This window comes from Bactrocera latifrons, unplaced genomic scaffold (genome assembly GCF_001853355.1).
Source record: "Bactrocera latifrons isolate USDA-ARS-PBARC rearing strain unplaced genomic scaffold, ASM185335v1 scaffold_137, whole genome shotgun sequence".
Classification (NCBI taxonomy): domain Eukaryota; kingdom Metazoa; phylum Arthropoda; class Insecta; order Diptera; family Tephritidae; genus Bactrocera; species Bactrocera latifrons.
The window spans coordinates 773,635-799,945 of record NW_017534819.1 but is presented as its reverse complement, the minus strand read 5'-3'; the positions used below and the strand labels follow the sequence as shown (position 1 = coordinate 799,945).

Below are 26,311 nucleotides of genomic sequence, written 5' to 3'. Positions count from 1 at the left end.
TTTTTACAACATACAATTTTAGTAAAGCAAACGAACAAAAGCAACAAAAACAAGCAACAAATTAACTGCATTCTTTTATATCAACGTTAATTTGCTAGTTAATAAAACGTTTCAGACATTGTTTCGCTTACCTTGATCCAACAATGGTGGCCTGACGGCCATTGGTTGTCGTTAGCAAATCGTCGGTATCCTGGGAACTACCATTTGTTGTGCCCACCACCTGACCAATGGCGCGTTTCATCGATTCGAAAACCGAGTGTGGACCGGTCGGCTCTGTGGTGGACTGATAGATGGCGCCACCACTACCATCTTGGCCATTGGTACCGGCGCTATCAAGCGCCGTGTAGCCGCCTTCAGACTGCGGCATCTTCAAGGCACGCAACTCAACACTTACACCACAACAACCGAATTTTGYTTCTTGCGACTGCTGCTTTGCCTTTCTTCTTTTTCAATTGGCTTTAGAGTTCGTAATGTGATTTGTTGTAGTTCTTATTGTTCTTGTATTGCTTGTTGCACAGGTGCTTGGTGGCTGTATAATGAGTGGCACTTGTGGTAGTCGATATGTKTGTGTATGCGTGTGTGTGTCTGTGGTTGAGGCCAAACTGTGCTGATGTGTCAATCCTSGCGTTGTGTTGGCATTTGGACTTGAGCTTGCTAGTTTTCTTTCTTTTACTTTTATTACATGGTTTAATTTATGTTTAAATATTTTATTTTACAAAATGCAGTTAGACGGCAATCAGGCAATCAGGCAAACAGGCAGAAAATCCAATAGGCAGGCAATGGTTCAGTTTTTATCATTTTATATAGTTTTTTAAGAAATGCATTTTAATTTTTTTATTTATTTATACATATAGGTTTTACAGTTCGTTTAAGTATACACATACATACATATAGGTAAATATGTAAGTGTGTATATAACGGTTATTTATGTATTTAAAATTGGGTTGTTAGGCGGTATTGCGTTTGTTGCATAGCGCGTGTTGTGAGTGCATTTGTGGTTATTTGGTTTGTTTTGGAACGTCAGCGAGCGCAAATGACAGTTTTCAGTACGACAGACATTCGAGTTCGTACCAAACAAATCGAAAAATAAACGGAAAGTAAAAAAGGAAAATTATTATAAAACATAAACAAAATTAATCCAAAATCAAGTGTAAAACCAAATAATACTCCTTCCGTAATAATAAAAGGCAGAAAWGAAAACAGGCGCATTTTTCCTTCGTGTGTGTGTGGAAGTACAATAAATAAAGAAAATGTAATTTGCAATACAAGCAGAATTTTAGGTGCATGGGTAGCGGCAACAGCGAATTGTAAATGTGCGTTAGTTTGTGTGCATGTGTAAGTGCTGCTAAGACACACAGACAACTTATGAAATTCAATGCCACTTTACKATATACATATATGTAAGTACTTAAATGCAAATACTTGATTACTAAAGTAAATTCATACTGCATACAGGGACGGAAGACGAATTGGTGAATGGTGAGCAAATAAATGAATGAGGATTTGCAAAATGCCTTGAAAGTGTGAAAAGTTTGATGAAAGTGTAAAAAGTGCATGTAAAATGGTGAACGATGACGGAAATTAACAAAAATACTTAAAATATTTTTGAATTTTGAAAATAATTAAGCTTTTGTAACAAAGGTCCAGCATTCTGATTAATTCCAGGAGCTTGCTGGGCGCAACGACTGTGATGTGATTCTTATCCACGTAAATGGCCTAGGACCTTAAGCCTGCCTCTACAAATTGCAATCTAGAATGAAATGATAAGGGAATTACTTATATCCGAGTAATCACTGCAGCWGTATCGATGAGTTGTATTGATGAGTTTGGRGTGTAATGGGGTATAGTTATGCCTCTGGGTTAGCAGTTACATTTGTAAGACTATACGAAGCTGGTTGATGACCTTGAAAAAGTAACGGCTGACATAACCACCGTCCAAAATATGCGATGGACGGGACAAGGAGGGAGGCGAGTAGGTTCTTGTAACATTTACTACAGCAGCCATATAAAGGAGCGCAAATTCCGTGTGGGATTCGTGGTGGTAGAAAGACTCCGTCATCGAGTACTGATATTCATCCAGTGGATAAGCCATAATCCACATCAGAGCAAAATTTTTCGATATGACCAAAGATGCGTTTTATGAGCGGCTGGTAAAAATTATGATTGGCGATTTTAACGCCAGGATAAGGAGGRCATCTTTAGTACAACAGTCGGATAATTCAACCTACATGTCGAAACCTCTCCAAATGAGTAGAGGGTGATCGACTTCTCATCCTCGAGTCGTAAATCCTGGAAAATCTACTACCGACCATATTTTCACCATATCCAAAATCTAGGAAACGACCCGTAAAAGGAATATCTAATCTAGAAAGTCCTCACAGCCGTTGGAGATTTGTAAGACTGTATATCAAAGAAAGTTACAGTACTTGGTTACAAAAGTCGTCTTGGTTCAAATATGCTCCATTTAATARAAATAATGGAACAAATTCAACAAGGTCTATTTGTTTGTTTGTTTATATTCTTTTTCTCTTTGTTGTGTCTAAATCAGCTGTGATCAATTTTCTACTCACAATGGTGCTAAACATTTTGAGTAAAAGTATGTCTCTTAACGTAATATTACCCAAAAAAACATTTCTAAATGCTTTTCAGGGACATTTTACACTCTAACGGACTTTCAAAACACAAAAAAATAGCTTATAATTCTTGCCAAAATCGTAAAAAATTAATTCCTATTTCTTAAGTTGTTTAGGACAGTTTGACGTAATGTATTTAGGACAATTCTATATTATCGCAAAGTATGATATCAAAATCTACTTCTTATGCATATAATATGTATGTGTGTATTTAGCTCTATTTTCTAGTAACTAATTAGGTTTAAGTTAATTTTTCTAGCAAACTTTCCGTTTGCGGTCCATATACTTCGCTTTAATCATAATAATTCACCCTCACTACTACTATCAAAGGAGCAAAGAAGGCCACACCTGCTTACACACAGTACAAGTTTGCTACTCTTTAATTCTCTTGAAATTTGTCTCCTAGAAACCATTATTAATTTTCTCAGCAATAAATAACTCTCAATGCTTGCAAAACTTATTTATGACCCTCTCGATATAAATTTGCCGTGTGCCATAGTTTTTGTAGCAACATTAAATGCTAGACAGATCAAAGATAACCAATCGGAGTATAAAGTAAGCCAGTTTAAGGCTTGACAAACACCGGCATTTATGATACATTGATAAAAGAACATTAAAATAATTAAAATTATTCACATAGTAGAGGGGGAATAGAAGGTTAGTGGAGGAATTTTCTGCAAAGCACTCTTCGCTAAGCTCAGCTTTCGGCTACTGAACCAGTCTAGTGTTTTTCAATCAGAATGGGTGGCTATTAAGGCAGCAGTACATATACTGTATGGAATTGCGAGCATTTACTGCGATAGCTGATTACCAATATTAGCTTTGAGCTCGCTAACTGTGCGCTTAAGGGGGGAGCCAAAAAATCGATTTTTTTGCTTAAATCTCTTTAAAAGTAATCTAATAGAAGAATATGTCCTGAAAGTTTTAGGTGGGAATTCAAAATATTTTCGAAGCTAGAAGGAAAATAGTGACAGAGATTCTAGCAGATATATGAGCGCTTGGGCGAAAAGCGAAAACTGTGACGCGCGATTTCTCGGTTTTACATTTTTACAATTTTTCTTAATTGCCGGCTGTCGTATGGAATTAGGGCAAAGTTTATTATCTTTGGCATTAAATTATCTCCTAGCTAAACTTAAAAAAAAACTAAGAAAAGTCAAGTTTGAACATATTTTAAAAAAACATAAAGTGAAATTTTTTTGGTCAAAAACCGCTTTTTCTCAATTTTACACTTTTTTTTTGGAACTTTTTTAGTTTAACCAGAGATAAATTATTAAAAAATATGAATCTCTTTAAAGTTTTTATTTCCGATAGAAATTGCGACCTGCATCTTGCTCGCTTCCCAAAGGCAATGATTTCGTAGCTGAAAAATGTGTGGATGATGATAAAATATATCACTACAAACCCTAGAAATTTTGCTTTAATCACTTATTTCTTTCCTTTCCAAAAAAATCCTCAAAAAAATCGATTTTTTSAKGCCTCTAAACCAGGCTCCCCCTTTAAAGGAGATTTAAGCAACTAAACGCACTCGGAAACGTTCATTTTGAGGTAATGATATGATTTGTAACCAGACATTGTCCTAAAGGCATTCATGCGTTAAGTTTGTCAAAATTATATGGAAGAAGTTGAGGTGGAAACACTCGGGCATTTATTCTCCATTATCCAGAATTTGAGACTCAAACATCTCTGCAGCCATACCTTGGGCGAACATAACCGAAATTGACTTAATCACGTCAACAAATTTTAACTTAATTGGCTCAAAGCGTTTTGTCTTATATAGAAAGCTTTGGGTATCACAATGGAGCGTTCTAAGCTGTCGACTGAGACTCTGTTAGGTTGTTGTTGGCAATTTTCCCAAAAACTCAGGCAAACCATTCGCTACAATTTTTTCAATTTCATGCGCTTCGCTCAAGTTATSGTCAACATAATCGGATCACTGAGAGTACTATTCGGAACAGCATCACCTACTCTGGGACCTAGCATTCATTTTTGCATAATTTTGCACCACGTCCATCACGCGTTCAGAGTGTACACGAAGATCATGGAGAGTCTATTCGGCGTCGTTCGCAGTAACTCGGACACTAATCAATGGATTTATTAAGAGCACACTTCGTTGAGCAGATAATTCCACGTTTTGGGCCGGTCGATTGACCACCAAGATCGTATGATATCACACCGTTAGATTTTTCCGATTCARACCTTCTATCAAAACATTACGCGTGTCATTCGCCAATTACAAGACGAAATGCTCGAACGAGTCGTCCAGAATTGGACTCAACGAATGAACCATCTGAGACCTACCCGTAGMCAACATTTGAAAGAGATAACCTTCAAAAAATAAATGCCAAAAAATGTTCCTTCCAATGATAATTAACTTTCCCCATTAAATTTGAAATTTCTGTGCTTCTTCTTTTAAAATGTAAGGAAACTCGAAATGGATCACCCTGTACAAGTAACCGCGAAATCGGCTATTAAAAAGTTAATATTAGAAACAAAAARTATAAAGTGTTAAAACAGCAAAGAGAAAATCTAAAAATACCTCAAAAAATTACAGCACAATATGCTTTCAATTCACACCTAGAAAAGTTTTTACCACAAATTAAATGGCTTCGAAAATGACGCATTTATGTAAGCAAGCAAACACAAAAACCGGTTTTTATGCATTCTTGACATAAGTATGTACATATGTTTCTTTCAGAACTCACAGTCATATATACTTCATACATATGCATGTACATAGAAACATACATATAGATATTTCGAAAATATTACAAAACAATTTACATAGTATCACTAATCTAAAAAACATATATTATATTTTTTTCCAATTGAACAATTCAATTCTGGATATTACTAAATAATTTGAAGTGCCATTTGCAGCAGCAATCGAATAAAAATGCCACCGGCAAGTGGTTTAAATCTAAAACAGACATTTTCAATAACAAAGATTTTGCTGTTTGTTGTTGTTAAATTGAATGTGCTTTCGTGTTACTTTTGTTATTGATATAGAAACTTTTTGAACTCTGCTTTGATATTTTCTGTTGACAAAAGCGGCGCAGGCAGAGAGTTTTAAATTAAATAAACTTACAACAAAGCAACAGCTTTATCTTATCATGGCACATACGCGTAACTTCGTACAAATAATTTGATAAGGTGACACATTTCAAATTACAATCAAATATATCTAAATAAATATAATGGAAATACATTTAGAAGTATTTGGGATATTAAAGCGACCGCTCGTAAGCGATGTGTAAATAAAAGTGGAAGTGTACATATTTCACTTTAAGCTTAGCAACTGATGAGAAATCATTGAAATGTATCTGTCACGGTGCGGCATAGCAAGCTAAGTGCAACAACAACAACAATTAGAGCTGACGTTAATGTAGACAACGTGATCTAAGTCAGAAGCTTCATTTGCCTCACAGACWATAGGCGCTCACATATTTATTTGTTTCTCACATACCAACATACATATTTACTCACATGGCTGTAATCATAGATAAACAACTCGCAAACAACGCTATTCAATTTTACATATACTTTTCGTGTAATCAAATCAGAACAGCTGTTCAACGCTTGCTTTCTGTTCGAAAACGAAACTTTGTAGAAACGTCGTTTTGAGTCGCTAAGAACTTTCTACTCAATCGAATTGATTTTAATGGACAAGTCAATTTTCAAAAACAAATATCGATATAGTCCTTTATTCTCTTGTTGAATTTTTCAAAAATCTTGCGTAGGCGAAAGCGTCTTTTTGTTTTGTGTCATACCATATAGTGAWGGAAATGTGAGATTTTTAGCTTCCTTTACAACAAAAAGATTAAATTCGTGAAAGTTTGAAAAAAAGTTACAGTTGTTCAAATATGAGACCAAATAATGAAGAAATTCGCTATATTTTAAAATTTTTGTATAAAAAGGGAAGAATGACGCGCAAGCCACCAATGAAATTTGTGAAGGAGACCATGCTGCATCAGTTCGTGTAGCACAGCAATAGTTCGCTCGCTTTCGTTCTGGAAATTTCTATGTGAAAGTTGCACCTCGCTCTGGTCGACCTATCGCTGAAAAAGTGGATGAAATTGTGAAAATATTGACCAGGACCGTCACATAAGCAGCCATGACATCACTAAGGAACTTAACATTCATCATCAAATGGTTTTGAACCTCATAAAGAAAGCAAATGGTCGCAAAGCCAGGATTGACGCCTCGTTTGGTGGGATTGGAAAGGAATCATTCACTAAGAGCTGCTAAAGCCTGGTCGAACGATTGATTCAACATTTTACTGTCAACAACTGATGAGATTGAAGCAATCAATTGAAAAAAGCGAACAGAACCGATCAACAGAAATGGCTTCGTCCTCCATCAGGACAACGCTAGACCACACATATTTTGATGACTCGGCAAAAACTGGGAGAGCTTGGCTGGGAAGTTTTGTTGCATTCACCATAAAGCGCTGACCTTGCTCCACCGGACTACCATTTGTTTCGTTCAATGCAGAGCCCTCTTAATGGAGTAAAGTTGACAATTACTTGTCGCAGTTTTTCGCCGAGAAACCAGACAAGTTTCACACTGATGGAACAATGTCTGTAGCGGTAAAATGGCAAAAAGTGGTCAACCARAATGGTACATATTTGGTTCATTAAAGTTAATTGTAAATATAAAAAAAATTCTGGTATTAATTAGAGATAACACAATTTATATATATGTAAATATGTATATAAACATAAATAAACATGTGTCTCTGATGCCTGAAGAAAAAGCTCGAAGCTATTACGACGTCAGCAAGTCAGCGAATTAGCAAATTTGGATTCAAGTCGATTATCAAGAACGAGTTCGCGGCTGCCTCCATATTGAACAGTGACTGACTTCTGTGACTCATTATTTATTTATTTACTAAAATCACTTACTAATGCTAAAGTAGCAATTAGTGTGAACTAAGCTTAATGGGTTCATTAAAATAGGAGGTAAGACTCTCAAACACGATTTGTAGTGATGCAAATAACAGTAATGACAGATAAATACACAACACAGAGAGTAACAAGAGCGTGAAAGGTGGAATGGAAAATATGTGTGTATGCTTGCATAAGTACATACTTAAGAATCASTTTAATTAAATCACAAAATTATACTTAGCACGTAATGGGGAATTATGCAAATAAAAATGAATTACAAGATGTAGGCCGGAGAAAAGCGAAATGTGCATGGATCAACATTTTCCACCTGAAGTATCAAAGCAGTATCAAAGTGCTTAAGTTGAGATCTCTTACGACTGTTCACTTATGGCAGTCCATCTTCAAATCTGGCAAAAAATTAACGGCACAAATAGCTTGCGTGACTTCAAGAAGGCGTATATTTAAGGCTCCTGAGGCTCATCACCACGCAAAGTCAACATCAGCAGGCGTGTATATACCCTTTGGACGTCAAGTAGGATATTAATGAAAAGTAAAAACAACATTTTTCATAATGTTTCGTCACTTGGGATATTCTAATTGTAGCGCAAAATGAGAGCTTGGCAATTCGTAGTAAAATGTTTACCAAGTAAGCTAACAATCAAGCTGGCAACTACGCAGTATTTTCAACGTTTTTACTGTTGAGTGCATAAAAAGTTTTCGAGTGGTGCGAAATCACACACACACTYACAAATGGACTTGTTTCTRATCGCACAGATATTTGGAGTACGTRAGTATRTAAGCACGGTATTAGCTTCCCAAGTGGAAGTTAGCTTCACATAATATTTGCTGGTAACATAAGGTTATCAAATATCTCCCTTCTTCGTTTTTGCTCTTTATTCAATGCTTTATAAAAAGTGTTACAATGATCGGATTTAGTTCAAATATGCGCCGWTTCGTTCGGTAATMTGTKTCTATCTAGACGGCAACTTCATAATACTCCCCTCGTAGAAGCCCCCTCCTTATTTGCGAAGAACTCTGACAGCCACTTTTCACAAGCCTCGTTTGAGTTCAACTTTACACAAACAAGGGCGTTCGCCATGGACAAGAACAGTTGGTAGTCACTTGGCGCTATGTTCGAGCTATAAAGTGGATGCGATAAAGCCTCCCATCCGAGCTCCCGTAGGGTTCTGGCGTTGAACTGATGGCACACTACACACTTCCTGTTGGACAATTCTGGACGCTTCTGGTCGATCGCCTGGTAGAATTAAGCGTCTGGGCATATGGGACCAGCTCATAGTGGATGATTCCCTTCCAATCCCACCAAACACACAGCAAAACCTTMCTGGCCGTCAATCTCGGCTTGGCTACTGTTTGGGATAATTCTCCGGCCTTCGACCAGKACCGTTTTCGCTTGATATTATCGTATGTGATCCTGTTTTCGTCGTCAGYCACCATCCGCTTCGAAAATGAGTTGAGTTCATTCCGTTTCAGCAGCACATCGCAGGCGTTGATTCGTCCCGAGGGTTTTTTTTGCGCCAAATCATGCGGCATCCAAATATCAATATTTTTTGTGTACCCAGCCTTCTGCAGATGCTTTAAAATGGTGACTAACTCCCATCTACTGAGCGATGTCAAGAGATRCCACATGCCGGTCTAACTTGATGGTTTGCGTGATTTGACCGATATTCTTATATTCCAGGTCTTACGGCTGGCTTATCCATTGTGTCGTTTCCACCCGCAGTTCGACGTGATAGTGTACTATCCCCTAAAACACCATTAATCTCATGGAACGTTTCTCTAGTGGATTTGCCGTTAACGCAGAAAAACTTTAAAATAGCGCTAATTTCAGCGTTAGTGAACTTCATGTTTCCACGTTTACAACTATTGAACGCAATATCCAAACTAATCATGCATAGCGTCGTTTTGTTGGTTATGTCAAGACCTTTCAAAGAGACAAAAAGGTGGAAGGGAGATATTTGACAACCTACTAAAAAGTATCAAACTTAGGCAGCTTTAGGCATAAGTAGAGCAATTTTCAGTATAACCAACCTCGATTCGGGAAGTCACCTCGAAATCTTGTGTGTTCTGTGTTAATAAAGATACTTCAAAATCTGTGTAAATTCTTCTTGACGAATTACTCACCAATATGGCAATTCTCTCTAATATGTAGACTATATCATTCAGTAGAAATAKCACCCTATTGAGCATACTATTCGCAACACCATCACCCYCRTATTAAGACGCAGCAGTCATTATTACATATACGATCTTAAATGCAAAGTGTACATAATACAGCTTGTGCAAGAGCTGAAGCCACTCGACCTCCCCAAGCGATCTAAACAAAACAAAATTGTCGCATTTTGAGTAAAAAGCAACCTGAAGAGATTCAAGAGCTGCTGTTCCATCCAGAAAAAAAACAGTTGGGTTGGTTTGTGGACAGGTGAAATCATTCCTTAAAAAATGATGCCGGTGAGAACATAACTGTCATTGGCGACCTCTATCGCGCCATGACAATCGACTATTTGTTCCCTGAAATTAAAGCTCGTAATCTTGGCGATATTTGGTTTGACAAAATGGCGTCACCTCCCACTCATCGGATCAATCAATGGATTTATTGAGAGAACCCTTCGGTGTGTAGAAAATTTCACGTTCTTGGTTGGTCAATTTTCCACCAAGATTGTTTGATATCACCCTATTCGACTTTATAACTTGGAGCAAAACGTCACACGTGTTGTTCGCYAGTCACCAGTCGAAATGCTCCAATGAGTCATGTGCCATCTGAGATTTAGGCSTTTTACTTAGTTCCTCATATTTTATATGCCTCGAACACAAGTTCTAATTTTGCAAAGTTATTCCCACACCATATAAAAATAAAAAAAGTTGTAGATATAATATTATSCCACAAGAGGCTTTAATTGCTTCGTGCCAAATTGGTGATGGAAAAGCAAAATTACTTAAAAAGCTCTAGTGGCTGTTGGTAGTTTGAAGTGCCTTGGCAAATCAATTGGCGAACGCCTATACGAATTTACACACCATTCGCAGGTGAAATGTGAAATACTATATTCTCGTTAATTAGCGCCTAGATTACAGTAAAGTAAAACAAATACAACAAAGGTTTTGCGCAGGCTGCAACTTCGTGTAATATTCGGAAACGGACARCACAAAACCGGAAAAGCGAGCATGGCAACAACTAAAACCCCAAGCAATGCAAAACTTCAACCAACTAGCAACTCACTGCACACACCGTGTACCCTCGCCGCCGAACAAACAGGCCACCACACACACCACGTAAATCAAGCGCCAACCCATTAAAATGGAGCAGATAGTCATGTATTATGCACAAGAACCATTATTTTGAAAAGCGCAAAACTAAAAATCAATAGGAACTACAACATTTTATTCGTGTAACGGCAGTTCGTCAGTGCAAAAGTATGGAAATACASTATATTATGGCGTGCAGCAGCGCTTATCCAGCTCTGCCATACAATTGGGTTAGTGCAGGTCAGCGGCGCAGCGTCCTACTTTTGGGCGCTTGACTGTTTGCGTTTTTATGATTCTTTTATGATTCGAGCACACTTTTATTTTCTGCTCCACACACTTGTAAATTGTTATACTTTCTTGTTTGACTTGGGAAAATAATTTCATTTTTGAAGCACTTGAAACTTTTAGGCACTTGCGTTGRTAATTTTGCCTTTGTGTGCTGCGTGTGCTGGGCGGAACGGTTTCACGCAATAAAAATTATGCAAACTAATATTTTTATTGCATTTCTTAAGCGTTGAAAATTTCAAATAGGCTATTATTAGCAGCCATACTCAGCTTCTGTAGCTTATGGGCTTTAAATATACTCGAGGGAATAACTGTGATGTAAGCTTTGGACAGTTATGTTTATGTGGTACCAAATTTGCAACAAAGCACTCAATAAACTAATTTTTATTATACTAGAGTACCAGGCTTAAAGGCTACTGCTAATTGATATTGTCAGAAAGGCGCGTAGTAGATACCGAATATCGTCTTTTTCACCGAGGCACAATCTCAAATTGTTTAAATGCACAAAATTCTTTCCTTCGCTCGACAGTTAATATCTGTTCCACACAAAGGCTTTTTACCTTAAGAATGACATCGATTAGAATGGGTTCAAACGAAAGAACTTGAACAAATTGGAATAARTTCAATAGTTAAGTAAACCTCTACTCTTGTAAGGTCGAGAAATTTTAAGATTATGAACGAGAATGATTTGAGCATAAACAAGTTTTCTTAAGAAGTTACAAGGGTTAATGAGTTTCAAAAATCGAATAGAATATTGTCCTAAACTTTCAGTTTGATTCGAGTAATAGTTTCGGAGATACAGTCTTGAAAACTTGTGCGCTCGAGGCTAGCTAGGCTAAGTCGGCCGTCTTTAAACGCGTTTTTCTCGAAACTGTCTTTATGAACTCGGTCGGCAAGATTTCTGAAGAACTRCTCAACCGATCTTCATGGAATTTTACAGAGGTCTTTGAGATACAATTCTTAAARACTTGTACGAAAGATTTTTTTCTCGATTAGAACCATTTGAAAGAAAATGTTGCGAGATTTTCACTGAAATTTTAATTTTTTGTGAAAATGTCTGCCAAAAATCTGAGTTGCACTTTTTTTCTTCGTCACAGTTCTAAGTTAAGGCTTTATCTAAAACACGTATTGTTTCACTTTAGAGAATCTTGCAAGGAGTTATCCTACAGGATGGAAGATGGCGCATCTTTTTCCCGAGGGGTCATCAAAAATGGCGTCGCAATGGCTGAGTTTAAAAATTTTTAAAAATAATTTCAGAACTTTTTGTTAATAGTGTATGTTTGTAACAAAAAAAATTTAATTTAATGTTTCGCTTAGCAAAATTAAAAAAAAATGTTTTTTACACGAGGAAACCCACGTAACCCCTTACATATTTCTGGTACTGATACCTAACAACGACAGATAACGGAGCAAATGCTCAATAAGCGCAAATACTGTGCTTATAAATCAATATTATTACTGTTTCATTTAATCTAATAACACTTTTATGGAAAAAACCGCCGCCATGAAAAGTTTATTAKTATAAAAATACATAAAATTCAATAAATCCCTCGTAGAAATCATTAATGTATGTGTGCCMTGACATTTATATTTGGAATTGTTACCGCGTGTGCCGACTTTGCCCCACACATACGCCCTCCTACAGCAAATGCTCTATTGAACCACAAGTCACATGCACACTGCACGCACATCCACAGGGACCTGCGCTTGAGCGGAGTGCAAATGTGTAACCATGGGTAACACTCTCGTACGAGTCCATAACAAATGCTCAGYTCACCCACATAACCAACAAATGACAAATGTATTYAAAAATTAGAAAATCAAGCAGCAYAAGAGGCGCCAAGCAATCAAGGTAATACTCCGCAGGAAGCATACGAAGCCACAAATGCCTACAACGTCACGCCAACGTATGTTCGCCTACTAATAACTTCAACCGCTAACACATGTGACTTCGGTTTACGTAATAGACGGAGCGTTCAGTGGGTGGAGGACGTACTCTACTCCTGCATGTAGGTATGTGTGTGTGTGGCGAGCAAACATTTGGCGACGCCAGCGAAATACGCGAAGCATTAAATGCCAAAATTTTAGTTATGAGGTCGCGCTTCACCTGCCACTTCATCTACGTAATTTGGATAATTTGCACTCATAGAAGAAACCGTTAACCCCCTTCGCAGCTACTACATTAGTTTGAGGAAACGACCTTGCTGGCAAATTCCACACAAATATGTAATATAAGGAATTACGASGAAAAAGCAGCCGAGTGCAAAAACTATTCGTGGTTCGGAACGAAAAACTGGCAGGAGACGCGTCGGAAAACGAGACTGAGGTGCGGTCCTTTGTTGCCTGGCTAGCATGTAGACGCGTCGGTGGAGGCAAACGAGCGCAGAAAATGAAAACAGTAACTAACCAGAAAAAACAACCAACACCACACCAGCACAGTGGCAATTGTATAAATAATGGAGTTCGAAGCTGCGAACTTTGAGCCGCCAGCCCTTGTGAACTGGCTGCCAAATGGGTAAATTGTAGTTGAGAGTTGTCGGAAATTTTTAGCGGCAGAAGGAAAAGTGGGAGGCGTGCTTTAGGTAACGTGTGACGTTTTGAATCGATGCCAGGTTACATAAAAACACAAGCAGCCCAACACAGTACCGAAAGTTAGCGGTAAGAGTTAATCGAAAGACTTGGCACTTCGTGCATGTGAAAGTGAGAGTAGGTCAATGTTGTCGCCTGGAAAATCACTGTTTCCTGTTCATGCACATATAGTACCTACGRGTATTTTGCAAWGTAGAAGTAAATAAATATACAAGTWCACTAAAGCCAACACATAAWTACTATTAAGGAGCAACAGTGTGGAAAATGTCAAAATGTGATTTGGAGTTTTGTCTCTAAACCTAATTAGCAGCAAAGAATCCGTGAAAATTGCAGCTATGCCAATTCCAGAAGGGTTAAATGCAATGGGAAGGGAAATGTTTTAATCAGAACGCCAAATGCGTCAACTTTTTGAAGTATTCTTACAACGAACATGGAAGTTGAGTGTACTCGGAGAGTTGTGGGACCGCCATCGGAGGCATACTTTCGAATTGAGAAAACAATTAATTTAATTGAAAGAATTTAATGAACTTTTTCACTAAAAGGAAGTCTCTTTAATTCGATATTTTGATAGATATATTTATAGTAGTTGGAGGATGGATTCACGCAAGTGAAAGTTCTCTGAGCGCCAATAATTTTGGAGTGCCCGGGAAGAATTCTTTTATATATGGCTCAAGCACCTAACGACGCCCGGTCTTAGACCAAGTATCCGTTGCATTTGCAGACAAAATGCGTGAGTACGAAGAGCTTGACAAACTGGCCGACAATGGTAGTGGAAGCATAACACCAGAAGACGGTGAACGCGATTCCCCAATCGGTGACAATGGAGCGGACGTTCCATTACCCGACCATGAAGACGTTCAAATAGCAATTACCTGTCTGAAGAACAACAAAGTGGCGAGGCTTATGGATTTCCGGCTAAGCTATTCAAATATAGCGGAAAAGTACTGATGGTTTCTTCATCATTAGCTATTTTGCAGAATATGGTCAGATGAAAGTATGCCCAGCAATTGGAATTTTAGTGTTGTTGGTCCAATCCACAAGAGAAGACCCCACATTCTGCGCCAATTACGTTGGGTAAGCCGCCTCAACGTCGAATATATGATTCTATCGAGAGCACTGTGTGAAAATTTAAGCCCACCGTCAACAAACTGATTTGATCTTATCAGTGTGGCTTTAGGCCTTTAGGAAAATCAACAACTGACCAAATATTTTCCATACTCCAAAYCTTGGAAAAGAGCCGTGAAAAGAGTATCGACACACACCACCTCTTCGTCGATTTCAAAGCTGCTTTCGAGAGCACGAAAAGGAGATGCCTTTATGTCGCGATGTCAGAATTTGGTATCCCCGCAAAACTAATTCGGCTATGTAAACTGACGTTGAGCTATTTCAAAAACTGCTCTCGATAGCTAACGAGGTTTCAGACAACCTGGCGACTCCCAGTTTCCTTACGCCGATGATATTGACAGGGAGAATTAGTAAGAGTAGAATTACAAGTAACAACTCTAGGCATTTTTATATCAATCAGTTCGGAGTTTCTAAGTACTATATATTTTAAGATAACGCCCCCTCAATTTCCCGAAGAATCAGTAATGGGTGCTGATTCTGATCCAATTTCATATTTGTCTAAAGACTTAAAACTCATTTTTGAAAAGTATTTACCACAATAATAGATGTATCCGGACGAACCACGATAAAAAAACTGTCATAGAATCAAACTGCACGCTTTCTCTGTCTCTGTGTGTGCGTGCAGTGAGACGAAAAGAGCGAGTTTTAGTGCGTCTTATCAAACCAATGCAGATGCGCCAGTGTTACCACCATTGCAAAGTGAAATCAATTAAGTTAAGCATGGAGCAGTGGCGATACTGAGTGAAAAGTGTGAAATTATGCCCGAAGCATACTGCAAGCATAAGATAATGTGCGAAAAAAGCACAAAATAATATCCACCAACCACAAAAGCAAAAAACTTGTCTTCTGAACCAGCAGACTGACAACACACACACGCACAAATATACTAAGCACACACATATTGGGAGCAGAAAAGCTTCAAGTGTGTTTACTTCTGTGGCTGTGGACGGGTAGAACACAGCGAAGTTCCTGCGGACGGAGATATRCAATGASTTWTAGGTATGTATGTAGGTGTTCAGTAMAGTGTTGTTGCAACACGCTRCATAACTGACCAAGTGGAGCATTCCGCACGTCTGGTGTTGCTGCGCTGCCGGAAATTGAACGTGGCGATTTTTGTGTAGGCAGGATTATGTGGGTAAACGTCTATCCCAGCGCGGTRCAAGGTTACCACGCAGCATTGAATGACTGCGCTTGACGGTATTCATATAGCAAACGCATGTGGATGCCACTTGATACCAATACTTACACGCATACTTATTGCTTGCTCTCTTGCTCGGATGCACTCGAGTCCTATGAACATTGTTTAAGCGAAAATATTGCGCTTGTCATTCATATTGAATGCTTCAGGTTGCAATAATGGGACGCAAGGGTTTCATATCCTGCCTTACAGAGCAGCACTGCAGCAAGATGATTTCTGTCATTGCGTCAATTTATATTTCTTTAAGCTACTAAGCGGATATTGTTAAGTACATATGTATGAGTGCTGTGTGAACCACGTGAATGATAAATCGACCGCTCGTTTGAGGTTATGTAAGCAAGTCATGGAAGACAAATTTAAAGCATACCGTGTTTGAGAATATTTTTAAAATAAAGTAACTTTATGACATYTGAAAAAATTTTACCCGGACTAGTTCATTTAGACTGTGTGTTTTAGTTAAAACCTTAACTTAGAACTTGAACGAAGGAAAACAACTRAAAATTGGATTTTGGATAACACCGTTTAAAGACGGCACACTTAGCCCAGCTAGCCTCGAGCGCATAAGTTCTAAAGGTTATATCCCCGAACTATCTCTCGGATCTACTTGAAAATTTAAAACAATATTCTAAAGGTGCTGTAGAATTTAATCTCTGTTCGGGAAGAGCTAAAGAAACAGTGCTCTTTAAATCGTAGAAACAACAGAAATCTTGACATTTTTTATGGATTGACTCAACACTTTTGGTTAATATTGGGCCGAATTCACTAAAGGCTTGTAACAATAACATTTGGTATATGGAAAATTGGTTAGGTTTTGGCATGTAAGCAWTGGCTCAGGAGCCTATTCTGAAGAYCATAATAAAGATTTGTGTAAAAATTCAAAAAATGTATAGAAATTCGATWTAAATGTCAAGTTATGGGAACACCATACAATAGTTTTGTAAAGTTTTCAAATTCATAACAATTTAGTAAAAAAAAAATTTCGGACTTTCAGAAGACAAAATATTGGGTGGTCGAAAAAGTCTTTTCGTATTTTGTCACTAGATGGCGTTGCAGTCGTATAAAATATGAAGCTAAGAGAAATTTAAATTGTATTTTAGTTTCAGTTTTAGTTATTAATTATAAATTATGAGTGTATATGCCTTTCTATAATAGGCCGTTCAGTCTGCGACCACTCCCCCAAATAATTTATGTTCACATAATCATAAAACTACAGGAGTAAATCATAAATAAAAATGTTTCAAGCAATGCAATGGTTGGTAGACGCTGATGCAAAAAAACGCAAAAATTAMTTCTCTCATAAACTTAATTTCGATTTACAAAGGTCACAGAGGCAACGGGTGAAAAAACGAGCACACAACTTTGCCAAGAAACGCCTTCAGACGACCCGCCTGCTACTAATGAACTGCTCAGTTCACTTGCTAAAAACTAAGGAAGAAGTCTATAAGGCGTAAGTGCACATAWGTCTATGTATAGTATATGYATAKRTATACATATGTACATAGGCACATAATTAAATATAAAAGGCTTACTGCTAAGTGCGTGGCTAAAACGGCAAGCCAGTTTCTAGTTTTATGTACATTCTCTTCATATTAAACCAAAAATATATAACCAGGGCCAATCACAGAGAGCAATATATCGAAATAGAGCGTAAGAAAGGACAAGCTACGGAGCCCCAACAGCTCGCCGAATTGTTGATAATATTGTTGATTGCTACATTTTATGCCAGCAAGTCTACTTACTATAACTACATATACATATATATAATATATATAGATATGTATAAGTACATATATTATTTATTGCTCAAAAGCAACTAAAACACAACTCCAACGGCAGTCACACCAAACCAAACGAATTTCAACACCAACATCAGCGCTATCAGAAAGCTGAATTTTCAAAGCACGACGCTAGTGGAAACAGTCAGCGCATTACGTCATTACAGCGCTTTGGAAACGAGTACAAAGCGATTGTCAGACGACGTTCAATCGGCACAACGGCGTATTGTAAGGGTTGTGTATTGTTGTTGTTATTTTGTGTAACAACGTGTTTAGCCCTTGGCGAGCACCTGCTCCAAGCTTTTCTCATTGTTATTTTTCTATAGTTTTATTTTTCTTGCTCTTCCAGCACTACGAGCGTCATGCGAGCGACTGGCACGCGAAAAAAAAAACGCGGCCGCCTGACTGGAGACACCGCCATCCGCCAAGCGCTGGGCAGCAGGCACCAAGCACCAGGCACCAGGCACTAAAAGGCATTTTTCCCCGGCGGTGGTTTGAGCAGTGGCTAGAGGTCGAAAAAAGAACTCGATATATGTATGTAATTTTTATATATAAGCGATCAAGCGGTTACATAGCTTACTTCAATTTTTATTTGCTAGAMATTTTTTGAACAGAGTTTAATTTGTAATGATTCGAAAGTGACCGAAAGCTTGTTTATAATCATGCAGTCATAACTATTTGTGTAACACTGTAATTTTAATTGTTTTCATAACAGTAATTTGATTAATTTTTTACACCTAACCTCGAATTAGTTTGTGAATGAGAATTTCGAGTGTTTTTCTAAACCTTTATTTGTATAATAYATACTTGCGGCTATAATTAAAGTTATTAGTATTTCCAATCAGTGGAACATACAGGAACATACACATATACATATACAGGCATACATAAACATTTAGTTTCATATATAACATACAACGTTGTATTAAACATATTTCTGACAATAACTATATATACTATATATATAGTGCTTAGAATTTTTTTTTTCTTTTTTTTTTATGAATTCAGAGACTGCTAACATTTTTTACTCGGAAAAGAAAACAAGTTATAACTGAGACATAAAAAGTAATGAGCTAAAGGTTATAAGRTACTGAAAATCAGAAAAAARTCCYTTTTGTTGTAACAACAAAGAGATGAAAAGTGATGCTTAAGTGGTTATAACCTCTTGCAAGTCAAAGAAAATGATATTTTTTTTCATCATATTTAACAATTAAACAAGAAATAATGTGATTTGACAGAAATTAATGCTATTTAATGCGACTATATGTTTTGAAAAAATCTGGATTCCCTTGATTCCTTTGGCAATCTCCAGAGAGACCTCCGAAAAAGTGTGTTTATTGGTGAGAAAGGCTCTTCTGCTTGGAATTATTTTATTTTCCAAAACAAGAAAATATTATTACTATTGATTAATGGAGGTAATGATCGAAGTACTAGCCAAMATTTTGATTTCTGACAAAACGGCGGCCTCCCAAAAAAATTAGTTTCTTAAATAAATCGGACAAGTAGATTTGGAAAAATTTTCCTCTCCGACTCTGAAATCAGCGTTTTGGGAAACAAGTATTGACAAATCTAAGAAGATCGTGTAAAAAACTCRAGTCAATCGAAGTCAGCGTTTARAGAAAAAGGTGTTGACAGATCTAAKAASACCGTRTGAAAARTTGAAGCCRATTGGCTAAGYCGTTTCGGAAATATTTTCCTCAKAGACCCTGAAAACAGCATTAAAAAAAACTTACGCTAMTATCTTCGAAACTCTAAATTCTAAAAACTAATGGAAGTTTAGCTAGTTTTAAAATTTATTTTTAATATCARCAACTGGCGAAAATATCAATCAAACATACATATTTATTTTAATAAATTYATTCGAGAAKAAGCTAAAGCCTTTTTTTTTATCAAAATCTTAAATATTCAATGCAAAAAAGAAATAAATTAAGCTCATAAAGAAGCCACGCGGAGAGATAAAACGAAAGGTATAGAGGGATTTTCATAATAAATGAGAACCGCAATCCTATTCAGAAAATTAGATGCAAAGAGATATATATATAAAAGGATAAAGAATATCAACAACAAAAACAAATGCGGTGTAATGTGCGAAATGAGGTAATTTTATGCGGTCAGGTAATATTGTGGCATTGAGTGGCATAAAAATAAGCAGAAACGACTTAGATAAACAAATTAGTTAAGACGAAAATACCTATACTGGTAAGGTTGGAGCACTACAGATGTATTTATGTATGTGTGCATGGCGAAAACGGTTCAAAGTTGAAGGTAAATGCGATGATGACGGTTAAGATGTATTACAGCATACTAAATTAATAGTTGTGGCAGCAAAAGAAGAGGAGAATCGACAGCGAAACTAAAAGCGACAAGCTATCTGAGCTGAAAGCGCCTTTCGTTCCAACATGGATGTGTGCAGAGGAATGATACAAATAGACATAGAATACCACCTACATACAGGTACTACATAGGGTTACTAAGGGTTGAGTAATACAAATCGTGGCGGTGAATGAATAAAAAGTTGATTTATGTGTATGTATGTAAATGTGTTAGGCGATGTGCAACAAAGTGATGATAATGTAAGGTGATGGTATGTTATGTGTTGATAATGCCACAGAAGCAAAGAGAGACACGCTAATATAAAAATTATACGCACACGCACACATACATGCATTTGTACTATCATACAAATATTTTAGGATGTGCGTATGTATGTATGTATGTATGCATGTTTTTTTATTCAAGGAGAGGCACAAACGCTGCAGCCACAGCCACGCAGGCAGAGCAAACGTAACTGCACAACAACAACAATGACTGTCATTTCAGCAGTTACGTATGTCCTTTGCGGTGCAGAGCATGCGGGCAAAGAGGCGGCTGCAACCAAGTTGCACCAAAGTAACTAAGTGACTCGCTCGTGCATCGCGSCTCCACGTACACAATAGAACTCACCTGTACTGGTGTGTTTGTTGTTGGTTTATCAGTTGCTATTTCKCCTTTGCTGCTGTTGCAACTCCCGTCTGACGGCAGTCGAGTGCGTACGTGAGTATGAGCGCGCGACGCGTGACCTGAATGTAAATGCACTTCCGCTGCAAAAGACGCCGCTTAGCTCTTAAATTTCTTGCACACTGGTTACTTTTTTATGTTCAGCGGCTGTTCGGGGGCCTCTTTACATACATATATTTTTACTACTTCACTACTGCTACGAGATAACAACAAGAATAAACACCGTTTTAACTTTTGTTGTTGTTAATTAGCAATATTTGTGTTATTTTTCAATATTTTTGTTAAAAGAAATTTTCGTAATGTGTGTTTTTTTTTCTCTCTCTCTTTTTAACACTGTCGTCTTTCACCTCAGCTGACGCTCTTAAGTTCTCTTTATTCTGCTGTTTCGTCACGGAAAATCAATAATTTGCTTGTTCACCTTCTCGCTAATGATTTTTCTTCAGCGAATTTTTTTTCGTCACTTGAATTCGTTTGCTTTTATTCTTTGTATGGTTATTAAGAGCGTATAATACCGCCTTGGCTGTGAGCACGAATTCGTTGTTTCCGTTTATTATTCGAAGATTTCTATAATTGATTCACTWAAAGCGCTATTTTAGTCAATTGGGAAAATGTGTTATCTGACTCAGTACAACAAATTGGCCACTTAGCTGTGCTTTAACCCCTCTACAACTCGACGGAAACAAGACACAACCGTTCGCTGCGACGTCAAAATTGCCATTGGAGCATTGGTTGTTCGGTCAGCGCGAGCAGAATATTGGAGCTGTCAATGCGAATGACTGGAGAAGAGGAGTGGATGGTAAATATGCGATTACGGTGATGGCTGCGATGAAAGTGTCAAATAAGAATTCTTAACAAAAATATTGAGGTGCGACATCTAGCGGAGGGTAGATAAATTATAAGAAAATAATAAATGGTATTTTTAAGGGCGCTTTTTTTGAGAGCGTAAAAACGATTCCATTCGTGCTAAGACGGAAGCGAATATTGTGCAAACGGAAATACGTTAGTTCATAAAAAAGGATRTAGAACCAGAGAACGTATTCTCTAGAAAAACTTTGGCTCGTATGTCGTATATAAAAGATATGTGCAAAAAAATATAAGGTATTTTTAAACTGAGTAATTCTTCTTCTTTATTGGCGAATCAATAGCAGCGGTAATAAAGCCAAGACCTACATGCATATGTATATAATACTGCAACATCTGCTAACAAAAGGAGAAACCCTGACATCTGAAGCTTCTTTTGTTAATTTATTTAAATAAGTATTTCCAAGGCACACACTCCAAAAGCTCAAACACATGTGTATACYTTTGCAGGTAGCCTAACTCCAAAGCTCTTAAATTTAAACTTAAGGATTCTAAGGTCTAAAACTAAAAAGTTCCAAAAGCTTAACTCACTAATATCTTTCGAAAAACTACCTTAATTACAACAAATACCCTTACACACAATTTTCGAAKGACACTGTTAGTGTCAAAAGCTCCAAGCGCTTTTATTTACAACTTAATGGCCTTCAAGAAAATGTTGCTAAACATGTTGCTACTCACCATTTTGCTGTGCACCCATTTAATATGGCGCCAATGCCACTGCCACTTCCGATGTTATTGTTGTTGGTGCCCTCTGAATGGCTATTGGCTGACGCCATACAACCATCCCAAGCATATCCTGGTTCCGGCTCATAAGCGGGGTTTGATATTCCTTCGAGACAATAAACCGCAGAAATTTTCTTCCTTTGCACGCTCATTTTTGTAGCTTGATGTGTTTTCAGGTTTGTTTCGCCTCGTAATGTCTTAAAWCAAAATTTTAACATAAGTTTTCCACAATACTTAAAACGCTTCGAAGTTCAATATTGAATATGCAGCGGACTTAAAAGGGTTTGGCGATAACTAAGAATGTTAGTGTCAATCAACTTTAACTGTTCCTTTGACCGAATGATTTATAAGTTCTTTTTTTGGGCATGAGAAATTAGGTTTAATTACAATTTGAAGATTTCTATTTTCCATCTGAATATTTTTATWCGAGGATACACACATAGGAAGGAAAATAGTGAAATTTCTTATGTTAGATTTCTAATGGAGAAATGCTCGCACATAGTTGTTCCGGAATGGTATATGTTTCATCTAGTTTCTGAAGGGGCTGTATCTACTTAGCGGGAGGGGATTACTTTGAGGGAATGAAATGGACAAAATTCATCTTTCAAYTTGATCASTGTAGCAAATATATTTGAGAATATTATCCGAAAATTTTAAGTTGATTCAGCAAACATTTTCAAAAATGTGAGCGTTTTTGTCATGTAATGTGTAACTTATGCCCGGTTTCACAGTCCATTATTAAGGTGTGCTATGATAAAACAGGAAAATAGTGTTTTACAGTGCATACTTAAGTTATGCTTAARTACTGAAAATGGGAGACTTAAGTAGTGCTTAAGTAACAGCTGATTTGTGTTTTGAATTTTCACTTATTTGTCAAGAAAAAGAAGAAATAGGAAATTATTTTTTGTGAAAAAATATGGAATTAGATTGAGATTTCCACCAGTTCCAATTGGTGYTCCGACTTGCTAGCGGTGAAATGCGGGATACTTTTGTTGTTTTCATCTATTTTCGTTATAACTTTTCTCACAAATTTATGCATTGTCAGTTGAAATTTAAATATTTTAAACATATTTTTATGGATGACATTTGTAAAACATATGTTCTCCATAACGTTGCCATATATGTGATAACTAAATTTTATAGAAATTAASCATTGACTGTGAAACGCAAACGACTACTCCGTCTGCAATAATGTTTAGCTAAGATTTTATTTGGGCACAASTTATGTATRGACTGTGAAACCGGGCATTAGCATTAAGATTTCAAGCTTTTAAGCACGTTTTGACACAAAACTCCATTTTCAGAGTCAGTGTGAGAAATTTCTTCGATACAGCTGAGCCGATCGGCTTGATTCTTTGTGAGGTAGTGGTCGAAAAAATAAAATCCTTGATACCTATTAATATCGATGTTTTAAACTACTCTGAAGAACAGTTATTTCAAAAAAACTTTATTTTTTCTTAGAGAAGCCTCCCATTTTGACAAAAATTAAAAAAAAAAAAATTTTTATTTTATTTCGGCTTTTGAATCTGAGACAATTTTAAGTTCATCACTGCCTGACATTTTTTTTTCGTAGGTCATCCTGAAGCTCAGCAACGGGACTAAGGAAATTGAAAGTTTTTCAAAATGAAATAAAATATATTTAATTATGTAAATGTACATAATTTTTATTAATTTTGTACATAAAACAAAAAATTTATAAAAAAAATGGGGTTTCCGACTTGAAAGTAGAAAAAAGCTCTTAAAAGCTGCATTTTTGAAGGTTTTAGTTAAACTCTTACCCTCAAATGCAATTAAGGGTTGTATGAGTTTACGGATTTCAGAAAATCTATTATTTTATTAGCTTATTGTCTTATCGCCTATACAGTATTGTCCAAAATTTTTAAGTTGATCCGAGTAATAGTTTCSGAGTTATAGCCTTGAGAACTTGTACCCTCAAGGCCAGCTAGGCTAAATGCGGCGCCTTTAAACACATTTTCCGCGAAACTGTGTTTTCGAAGTCGGTTGACAAGACTTCTCGATAACTAATCAACCGATCTTCATGAAATTTTGCAAAGGTCGTTTATATACAACTTTAAAGGCTTCGATGAAGCCTTTTCGATTACAACTATTGTGAAATTTGAATTTTATTTGTAAAATTGTCTGCCAAAAGTCCAATTTTCAGTTTGTTTTGTCTTTCCTCCAAGTTTTAAGTTAAGGCTTTAACTAAAACACGTATTTTTTCACTTTAGATGATCCTGTAAGGAGTTATSCAACCAACTCTTTTTTCCGAGGGGTTACCGGAAATAGTGTCGCAATGTCCGAGTTTAAAATATTTTTTACAAAAATTTCAGAATTTMTTTATTAAAGTCTAATAAAATGTTTCAATTTTTATATCAGAAAAAAATGTTTGAAAAAGGCTGTTTTTCCCGATTAAACCCATGCACTGTATCTCAAATATTTTATACTCTAAATAATTTTACGTAAGTAACAAATATAAAAAATTTGTACAGAAGGCACACTCGTACTAATAAAAATCGAAACCATAGAACTTGAAATGCATACAATGGACACCTAAGTTTCGTGGTTCATCTTTTGTGATATGCTGATTTCTACTCCGGAATAWCCGATATGTAAATTTGTTAACATTGTTTTCCTGTTACCATAAATATTACTTTTCAATTCAAAACATCGAAAAGGATATATTTTGCACTATTTTWATAAAAAATAAATCACAATTTCGGTTGCTCAATAATATTTGCAATCAATATTTTAATAAAATTATTATTTCATTTTTTTAAACCGTTATTTGTTTAATTTTCAATACACCTTTTGCTTAGCATTTCATCTGATTATATTTCGATTGGTGTTCACCGCGTTACGATTCGCTACTTAAGACAGCAAATTCTAAACTGTTTCAGCGAAATATTTCGATCACTGCGTACTAATTGGGCAGATCGCGCCCCGAAACACAYACAGCTTCCGAATTTGTATGTGATTAGTGAGGCGCGTAATTGTCCAAGGGTGAAATCGCACAAACACATAAACTAATACATTTAATATATATTTTATATTGTGTGTATTTAAAGCAAAATAAACTAAACTAGCATCGATGCCTGTGTCTTCTTCGAGGTGCGGTCAATGAATTACTCGATTTTTTTTTTAAATCAAAGCTCGCTTTGCAACTTACATCTAATCTAGTGCTAAGTACGTACTCGTGTGCAAGTGAGCACATACTTGTTAGATATGCATAAATTTAACTAAAAACTTTATTTATGGGGCGTTTTCAGAATGCTCYGCTAACGATTTAGTTGTCGTTTTGAGGCAATTAACTGATAGCTGGCCAGAGAATATCGGTCAATAAAATAAACTGCACGAAATCTTTATTTGTTGACAGTCATACGAATTGCAAGTTCGTGCTTTAGTACCGTTTTAAGGCAACATGCGCTTCGGTACTTTTTTCAGTATCTTTACATATAGTCTTTTAAAAAGTGAGTCGATAAGCTGGCAACTGTATACCTTTGACCTGGTTTCTGTCATAGTGATAATTCGGAGAAAATAAAAAAAATATAGCATAGATCCCTTAACTACTTTAAAAAAGTTAGATTTCTTCTAAAGTTTTTCAATTTTAATTGAAAAAATTAAATCAAAACAAGAAAAAAACTTAATTTCGCCATGTGCATKTTTTTACATCCTAAAAGACTATAGAACGATCTTTATATTGATCTTGGTAGGTTAGTTTCTCTGAGAGCTAAATGCTGCTCTGAGCAATATGYTCRGAAAYCGATTAGAGATATGGARAGCTTTTTTGTTCCATACAAGCKTTTGATTCCGATTTTTCGGTTTACATTACAGTTATAACTTGCACATGCCATAGTAGTCCGACTTGAAGAACTTCTTCKGGATTGCAGTATTGCCCCGGGCAATAACCCATGTCAAATTTGTTGCAGATGCTTCSGCAAATTACAAAGCTTTCCATTCAAGTACTTTTTGATCGTTCAG

At 36.6% G+C, this 26,311-nt stretch overlaps 1 protein-coding gene across 6 annotated transcripts in view; it reads right to left on the bottom strand.

Annotated features, from left to right (window-relative positions):
• LOC108965218 (protein NDRG3) overlaps positions 1 to 21,465 on the bottom strand; it is a 62,059-nt gene extending 40,594 nt beyond the window's left edge. For 5 of the 6 annotated variants that reach the window (XM_018927456.1, XM_018927454.1, XM_018927457.1 and 2 more), the window contains exons 1-2: positions 20,696 to 21,465; positions 132 to 672 (exon numbers count right to left, since the gene is read on the bottom strand). In XM_018927456.1, the coding sequence (XP_018783001.1) occupies positions 132 to 367 (236 nt within the window). In that variant the 5' untranslated portion in view covers positions 368 to 672; positions 20,696 to 21,465. The remainder of the gene's footprint in view (positions 1 to 131; positions 673 to 20,695) is intronic. The other variant, XM_018927455.1, reaches the window with a different exon arrangement.
• Positions 21,466 to 26,311: the final 4,846 nt, after the last annotated feature.